This window comes from Theobroma cacao, chromosome 3 (genome assembly GCF_000208745.1).
Source record: "Theobroma cacao cultivar B97-61/B2 chromosome 3, Criollo_cocoa_genome_V2, whole genome shotgun sequence".
In the NCBI taxonomy this organism is placed as follows: domain Eukaryota; kingdom Viridiplantae; phylum Streptophyta; class Magnoliopsida; order Malvales; family Malvaceae; genus Theobroma; species Theobroma cacao.
Genome location: NC_030852.1, coordinates 1,858,319 through 1,867,628, shown reverse-complemented (window position 1 = coordinate 1,867,628; position 9,310 = coordinate 1,858,319). Strand labels below are relative to the sequence as shown.

At 32.9% G+C, this 9,310-nt stretch overlaps 1 protein-coding gene across 1 annotated transcript; it reads left to right on the top strand.

Annotated features, from left to right (window-relative positions):
• Window positions 2,319-7,850, top strand: LOC18604072 (carbon catabolite repressor protein 4 homolog 3). Its single transcript, XM_007036399.2, has 13 exons — window positions 2,319-2,690; window positions 2,925-3,088; window positions 3,173-3,238; window positions 3,335-3,387; window positions 3,478-3,559; window positions 4,400-4,486; window positions 5,164-5,256; window positions 5,355-5,387; window positions 5,519-5,631; window positions 6,344-6,455; window positions 6,576-6,661; window positions 6,758-6,842; window positions 7,273-7,850. Exons 1-13 carry the CDS (start codon window positions 2,384-2,386, stop codon window positions 7,408-7,410), a joined length of 1,419 nt encoding a protein of 472 aa, XP_007036461.2. The 5' UTR covers window positions 2,319-2,383; the 3' UTR covers window positions 7,411-7,850.

The window sequence follows — 9,310 nt, the reverse complement described above, 5'->3', positions numbered from 1 at the left end:
CTATCGATGTCGAGATCGGTACATTATAATACTCGTTAAATAAACCTTTAAGGACTACACTTTCCATGGGCATGATAGTTAAGAAAGCATATTATTCAAATACATTTTCATTCTTTTATTATATTCAATTAAGCCTTTATCTTTTTATTTTGAATTAAATAAATTTTTATAATTAATTATTAACAAATAATATTAATCAAAATACTATTTATCATTTTATGTCACTTAACATTGACATGGTATGTTATGAGATAATAAAGTAGAATGTCAATATGACATAATAACATGATCATATAATATTTTTCACTTTGCATATCAACATCATATGAACATAAAGTAATCAATGAAATTTTTAATTAATAACTATTAATTAACCATTAATTATAATAATTTATTTGATTTAAAATAAAAATATAAATATTTGATTGAACGTAAAAGAACAATAAGACTTTAGTTAAAATTTCTTAAATAGTTGAAGGATTTTTGTAAATATTATGCCTTTTTCATTTAAGATATTGTTCGAGTCTCTCTCTCCTCATGTTCGTTATTAGAATTTGAATTTCAATATAAGAGGTTTCAAGTTTGAATATAAAATAAGAGAGATGATATTCATAGATTATGTTATATAGATTTTTAACTTTATTACATTTTAGACACTTTAAGTCCTTTAAATTAATAAAATAATTTATATTTAATATATTGTTATTTTTTAAATCTTATACATTTATACACTGTTATTTAAAGATGTGTAAATTATTAAAATAAATATTCATAAATTTTAAATATTATATAATAAAAAATTATATATGTATTTTTAGCATTCTCTCATAAATCGACCTTTTTTCCTCTTTGAATCCTTGAATCCCGTCATCTTTTATTTTCTTACAACTTTACTAGGAACCAATGTAAAAAAAATAAAATTAATTTTGTAACTATAATGCTCAAATAAGTCTTTTAAATTATTTAAGAAAATTCAAATAAATTTTTATTTTTTTATTATGTTTAATCAAATCATTGTAATTATATTTTGAATCAAATAAACTCTTGTAATTGATGATTGATTGATTACTATTAATTAAAATATCACTTGTGATTTTATATCTATATGGTATTGAAATGACGTTGGTGTGGAAGGTGTAAAATATCACATAGTTATATTATCATGTTAATTAATATGCTAGTATATCACATCATCATCAATTTTAATATGTTAGTAAGTCACGCCTGAACCACGCAACATAAATTGACAAATGAAATTTTAATTAAATCACTAATTAGTTATAAAGGTTTATTTAACTCAAAATAAAAGTATAATGATTTATTTGACAAATGACATATTATTAATTATGATATATTACCACGCTACATCATCATCAATTATGATATGTTAATATGCCATGTTAGCATTAGGGGATATAAAATGACAAATGACATTTTGAGTAAGTTAATAATTAATCATAAGGGCTTATTTGACTCAAAATAAAAGTAAAAGAGTTTGTTGAATGTAATAAAAATATAAAGATTTATTAAAATTTTTCTAAATAGTTAAAAGATTTTTTTGGAGATTATACAATTAATTTATTAATTCATAAAAATTTTCAATTAATTTTAAATTAATTATCCATCTTAAAATTTTAAAAATGTTAGTGCCTGCAAGGGAGGAATATGGAAACAACAATGTGACTTACTATATTAATGTGTCAACAGTTTGATGAATACCTTGTGATATTACTTGTTTGGAAATTTAGTTTAAGATATTAATTTTATAAAATTTGAAAAAACAACTCGTTGTTTATTAAAATTTTAATTCAAAGCACTCGAATATTTAATTCATTGATTAGTGTATGTTCTCCCTACTTAAAGATTAGGGTTCGAATCCCTCTTCCCCTAATTAAAAAAATGGTTCAAAAAGATTTTAACATTAAAAATGAACCAAAAATAATAATTATAGAGTTTCTTAAGTAATAATCAATAGAGTTTAATGATAAAGGTTAATATTAATATATAAAAAACTATTTTTTTATGAAGTGTGTGCAAAATTAAATTAAAAATTTTAGATAATAATTACAAATAGTAATTACAATACTTACTTAAATAAAATATTGAAGTTTTTTTAAATTACTTATAATTTTTTATATATAATTGATCTATATAAAAAAATTATAATTTTGTTAATTTGGATTGTGAAATTCTTATTAATTATTTAAATAAAAAAATTTCACTATTTTTCATCTAAAATTTACCAATTAAAAATAAAAAAAAAGAAAAGAAAAGAATTAATTAGATAAATCCCGAAAAGGAGTGGCGCCAAACACCGAAGATGAAAGGCAGTTGGTAGTTGGGCTGTCTATCCCATTCCTCCGAACCTAAGCTTTCTTCTTCAATGGGGTGCGACGCTTGTTCTTGGCTCCGCCCCCGAGTCCCCATGACCATGGCCGCCCCGACTCTTGGCCAGCCCCTGCCTGAACCCATCTTCTTCTCCTCTCCCTTTTCCTCTTCCTTCAAGCGCGCCACTGCCATTTCTTGTTCCATGGCTGGCCCTACAAATTCTTCTTCTTCGTCGTCGTCAACTGGATCCTACAGCCGTCGATGGTACAATCCAAGCCGTCGACAACCACCGTCGTCATATGATACTTCCTCCGAGATCCTTCGCCATTGGGTCGAAGTTCAACAACCTCTAGTTTCCCAAGGTAAGCAATTCATCATTTCAGGTGAACCTGACAAAATCAACATAGCAACTTCAAACGCAACAATTTAATATTTTTCATGGAATTTCTCTCAGGTTCAATTGACTTTAGTTCCCCTTGATCATTCAAGATGATTGATTAATTAGTCAATAATTTGATTAGAAATTTTGATATTTTTAGTAAATGAACGCATGATTTGGGTCTAGTTAGCTTAAACGCTTCATCTGTTTTTGCCAGATAGATTTACTGTGGCATCATATAACATATTGGGCGACAGAAATGCTTCAAAACACAAAGATTTGTACATAAATGTCCCTTCAGATTACTTACGATGGGGCTATCGGAAAAGGGTCTTATGTGAAGAATTAATGGGATGGAACCCAGATATAATCTGTATGCAAGTAAGCTTGTTTTTCCTTTTATTGAGTATTTCTTATAATTTAGTGCAACTTTGAACTTAAAGGGTGCTAGTGTAATTGCTTCAGGAGGTGGACAAGTATTTTGATCTAAGGAACACAATGAAGAAAGCAGGATATGTTGGTTCTTATAAGGTTAATCTTCAGTTCCAGGTTTATTTTGTCTATGCATTTCATGATACGGTACATATCCAGAAAACTAAGAAATATGACACGAAATTGTAATGGCAGCGGCGCACTGGAGGTAATGTTGATGGGTGTGCTACATTCTGGAAACCTGACAAGTGAGGAAGCTATAGTATCTTTGATTTATTTTTTCTGAAAAGTTGACTTGTGGGTTTCTTATTTAAGATATCTTACTTTCCTTTGGTCAGGTTCCGATTGTTGGAGAGAGAAAGCATCGAATTTAAGGGATTTGGTCTTCGTGATAATGTTGCTCAACTTTCTGTTTTTGAGGTACCAATGAATTACAATATCTACTGATGTCTTTCTGTAACATTGTAGTAAGTGTTCTTGCAATGTTAATCTGTCGATTTGAAAGCTTTCTTTTCAATTCCTACAATCTCATAGATGTTTCAAACAAATTTGATCCAGTTCTCAAGGAAGATGCCAACAAAGATATTTTGAAAACTTCCTCAAAACATTTGCACAAATCTTGATCCTTCTGCCAGCAAAGATATTCTGAATTGAGCATTTAAATTTCAAGTTAATTCTACAATGATCAAAACTCATTGAGCATTTTTGTTCTCCTTCAAGTTCATTTCTTGTTTTGAGCAGAGGGTCACTATATGATTAATAATTCACCATAGGATAAACATACTCCTTCTTTCCTAGTTTTCTTGAGCTTGGTTGACTTACACAGACTTGAAGAAAATCATATTAAAAGCATTTGATTCTCAATGTTCTACTGCAGTACCCTTAATGAATATCGTTATTGTTTAGTCTTTTGGATTTTAGCTGTAATTTGTATGACAAGGGGATATAAAGAGAAATTAACAATAAATGTTTATTTATTGAGGTATACATATCACACCATGAAAAATTATTGAAAATTATGTTTTCATCACAAAGATTCTGCTTGAACTTTATACCCTAGGGGTTCTGTTGCTTGGATATTACTAATTTGGCTAACTCAGTATTCAGCTGAAAATGTAGACTGTTATTTCTATTTCTACAAATAATGTGCATCTGATTGAAGTTAACTACCCTTCCTCTTTCTTGACATGTTCATTATGCATTATGCTGTTTCTTAGAAGACTTGTCCATTCTATATGTGACTCCACTACATCCAGGCAGATATGCAGAGTTGAATCGAGAAGACTAGTGATTGGTAACATTCATGTGCTTTATAACCCAAGCCGAGGAGAGGTGAAGCTAGGTCAAGTAAGTCGCTTCACAATTTACATTATTTATGTGAAATAAATATATTACTAACCATCTTGTGAACCACAATCAGGTATAGTAACTCAAATATTCTTCTTGGAGTGTACTCCTGTAGTATCTTAGGAAGCATGCCATTTGCAAACAATACACAGCAGACAATAAAAATCTAAAATTATACATACATACATACATTTGTATAATGTATACCTATACAAAACAAAATAAACATGCTTATTCAAGAAGCTAGCATTTTTAGTGCATTGTATTTCCTTCATAGATAGGGCATGCTTTGTTTTTGGTCCTTTGCTTTTTCTTTTTTTTTTGGACATACCTCTTTACAATATAGTTTATTCCACATTTGTTCCCTCGTTTTGGGAGATTTCTAGGTATATGACATTTTTTCATTAATTTGTAGTTTAATCTTGTAGATGCCTAGTATAGAAAGCTTGATTCCCCTGCCTCATTTAACTTATTTAATTAATTATTTCCTTTGGGTTTTATGGGTATGTGTTGGGGGGTGGGAATAGAAACTGGGCAGAAGGGAACTTAGACTGTAGTTTACAGATTTTTTTCTTTTTTGGTTTTCACCATTGTTTTTGTTTAATTAAAATTCTAATGGCTTCAGTTTTCTTTGGTAATTTTGCTCTTGTTTTTAATTTGATCATCTTGTTTTCTAGATTCGTTTTCTCTCCACAAGGGCACAGATGCTCTCCAATAGATGGGGAAATGTCCCGGTTGTGCTTGGGGGTGATTTTAATAGCACTCCTCAGGTGTGGCATCTAAACTTTATTTCATTTATATATGGTATTTATATCATTGTCCAATTATTCTTCTCGGTAAATGCCAATTATTTCCATGTTGTGGGCAGAGTGCAATATACAAGTTCTTGTCCACATCAGAGGTAAGATTCTGTTGAACTTTTCATCTATGAATATTATTCTTCCAGTTCCATGGAATTCCCTTCTTCACAGCACGACATTGATGAATTTAATCATATATTAAACATATGATATGTTCTTTTTTTTTTTGCAGCTAGATATCAAGTTGTATAACAGAGAAGAGTTGTCTGGTCAGAGAAGTTGCCATCCCTCTCAAGTTTTGGGTGTTAATAGGGAATCAAGAAGTCCGTTTACTATCTTGGATGGGTACTTTCCCCTTTCTACACTCTTACCTTTTTCTTTCAAATTGTGTATGTTGGGGTATGTGTACATGAGAGAGATGATATCAGGCACATATTATTTTCCCATCAAATTCTTCTCTCATACTCCCATCACCTAGTTGTGGTGTAAGAAAATTTTTTATTGTAAACTTCAACTATATATATGCATATTACATCTCTTAAAGAAAAATTGGACTAAACCCAACAGTTTCTTATCAGAAGATGGACTCTCATTGCTTAGAGTTCTCTGATGATCATATCTCTAAATTAAATTTACTTTCACTAATGAGGTGTTCATTGCTCATCTATATACTTGATGTGTATAAAAGGACAAAAAAAATAATAAATTTATTAACCAACTAAGAAAAATTTTATAAGATTGTCATCTTATGTTTAATTAGTTTCATGTTCATCAGATTCTGGTATTCCTGCACTTAATTATTAGAATCTTTTTCTCTCCCCTTTAGATATGGGTTCTATGCCATTGCAATTTTGTGTTACTATCCTGTAATAGGTTAAATATCTAGTTATTATTATGCCATTGTATGAGCTCATGACCAATTAAGGCCTTTAGTGTGTCGCTATCATTCACACAAACACATCCCCATGTTTTCAGGTGTTTTTCTTAGAATTCTTCTTCTCAAACATATTTCTTATTCTAATTGTCATTTAATAGAATTCAGTACCTTTCATTTCAGATTTTTGAATGATTGCTGGACAGATGAGGAGGTTAGAGTTGCAACTGGAAGTGCTGACAGCCATTTAGTTGTGCATCCATTGAAGCTTAGTAGCTCCTATGCTACAGTAAAGGTATACATGCATGCATTTAGATATGTATATATATGCACACATAATTAGACCTATCTGTATCAGCGTCTTTCTGCTCTGGTTATTTGGGAATTTGTGACAGTTGTTTTATTATTTTCTCAGGGTTCTACAAATACAAGGGACTTCAGTGGTGAACCTTTAGCCACTTCCTATCACTCTAAGTTTCTTGGAACTGTTGACTATTTATGGTACGAGGCTTTCTGAAAATCTGTACCTGCAATCACAATGGGGGCTTGGATTGTAAAGATAAAGACAGAAATTTAAGATTTCTTGACTTGGTACAGGTACTCAGAGGGTATTCTACCTACTAGAGTTTTGGATACTCTTCCAATTGACATTCTCAGAAGGACTGGTGGCCTTCCAAGCAAGGTAAGAACAATTGAAAAACTAATCAAATCTTCATCCAAGTCTCCCCAAACCTCGCAATGCGGAAGTCTCATGTGCTGGACTGCCCTTTTCTTAACAGTTTTTGCTTTTAAAGTGTTTACTTCTATATATTTAACTGTAGCTTTGTTGTCCTTGGAGATTTGTTGATTAATGCCCTCTCACGAGACATTTTCTAGACTATTACATTTATGTTAAAAAAAAGAAGCAACTTCTGTTAAAATCTTATAAAAATGGGAATTTTAATGATTTGAATTTAGAGCTTCATATTCTGAATTCCTATTTTGTCTTACTAGATATTGCAAATGTCTTGGTCCATTAGAATAGTTTCTTTTATCTGATGAAGTGTCATTTTTTATGCATAATGTTCTTTGTATTAGTTTCCTGTCTGACCCTGGTTTCTATCATCGTACAGAAACTGGGAAGTGATCATTTGGCCTTGGTTACTGAGTTTGCCTTCTCTAAAAGTGCCAAAGATACTATCCTGACTATGTCTGCAGTCTCTGATGGAGCCATCTCAGCATACAGGGAAGATGTTGGTGTTCCAACATGATATATCTGCAATCTGGTATGATGGCTTTGAGTGGTCGACCTTAAATACATCTGTGAAGAAATGTTGTACATGAAGCTTCCTTTTGAAATGCATAAGAAAAGCCGATTTCCTGCTTGAAACTAGTAGATTATAAGAGTAGTTTCTGTAGCCTAGCAAGTAGCAAGAAAGAGGGTGACAAATTTTTTGGATTGTACCCATCCCCAGGTTCACGTGCTCTCCTTTTCTCCTCACATTTTGTCTTTACAGAACAACTGGATAATAATGTAAAGTTCATTTTTCTGGGTCAGGATTGATGATATGGGGTTTGCCTGGTATCATTTTTTTGTATGTTTTTGCTTATGGAAAAACTTGGCAGTTTAAGCTTATTTGAGATTCCCATATACCACTGGAGAAGCTTCTGTATCGATCTCAATAGTTACATCAAACTTTTGCTTCTGATATTTCATGTGTGAATGCTAAGGTGCTAGGCTCTACTTTGACAACCATTTCAACAGAAATCCCCTCGTCTACATGATAAACTTATTCATCATCTTCCAAATTGGTGACAACCCTGCTAAAGTTCCTTGTCCTCGGATATGCACCTCCATTACTGAATATGGCAACAAAAGATGGGTAGTCTAGGTCAGTTTTCTCTTGGCTACGATTCTATCGGCATTGTTTTAGAACAGTTCTCATCTGGGTATAATTGTAGCCAAGACCACAAAGGAAGTCAATATAGTCTTGCAAATTCAAGTCATGTACGAGTCACAGTGTCTGTAGCCTTATTTGGATTAACGTGACCTGAGACCCACCATGTAGAGGTGTAGCACCAAGTCCGGTAGATTGATCCATGATATTGGTTCCATTATTGTCGATTCTATATGCTGTGGTCACCTTCATCATCAAAGCAGATCGAATGGCTGCTGGACGGATCCACTCGGGATGGACAGCTTTCAGCAATGCTGCCACTCCAGCAGCATGAGGTGCTGCCATTGACGTGCCCAAGTAGAGTGCCTAATCTGTTGACAAACTCATAGTTTCCTATTTCAATATATAAATGGCATTGGTGGAACTGCAGCCAGTACATCAAACCCTGTGGCAAGAACATCTGGTTTCAGAACAGCAAGGTTGATAAGGTCTGGTCTGATAAAAAAGCATTTGTGGTGCTCACTTTGTGTTCAAGAATCTCAGTTTTCAGTTCTGCTTTACTTACTGTTGCGTACTCTCTTACCAGAGCTCCTGAAGAAGTTAATTGAACCATGATGGGAGCAGAGTTTTCAGCTGGTTCTGAAAACGCTGAATTTGCCATGAGTATACAAGCAAAAGCTACCTATCCGGTCAAGTTCAGCCATTTGTTCATATGGTTCAATCACTCTGGTGTTGTCAAAGCTGACTACCTTCCCTGCAATCTCCTTCTCTCTTCAATGTTTCTAACTTACGTATTCTTTTGTTTTCATCCATCTATGCTATAGTACAAAGGTGCATCTGTAATGAAAACGCTGATAGGAAACACTGATACTCCCTCAAAGGTTTGCCCATTTCCTCGAGTCAATGTTGCAGTGAAACGGCGATCAAGCGTGCCAGTCCGTACTGTTGTGATCCATGGTCTTGCTCCGTGGTGTGTCGATTTGCTCAAGCCATCATTCCCAGCAGAAACAGACCACGAACACCCCTCGTTTAATCGCTGAAAGAGAAGCAAAGGCTATGGCATCATTGAAATAATAATATTAATGCCATCTGCACCCGCTTGGTCTATTCCACCAGGCACACCGCTATCTACTACCCGAATTACTAGCCAGCCTGCCTGATAAGTCGGGTTAATCTGAAATCTTGTGGTGTGACATCTCCATCGCGCCTCTTGCTTAGTGACTTGTGTCACTCAGTCTGAACTTAAAAGCTCAATTTCGTGAATTAAGTAAGT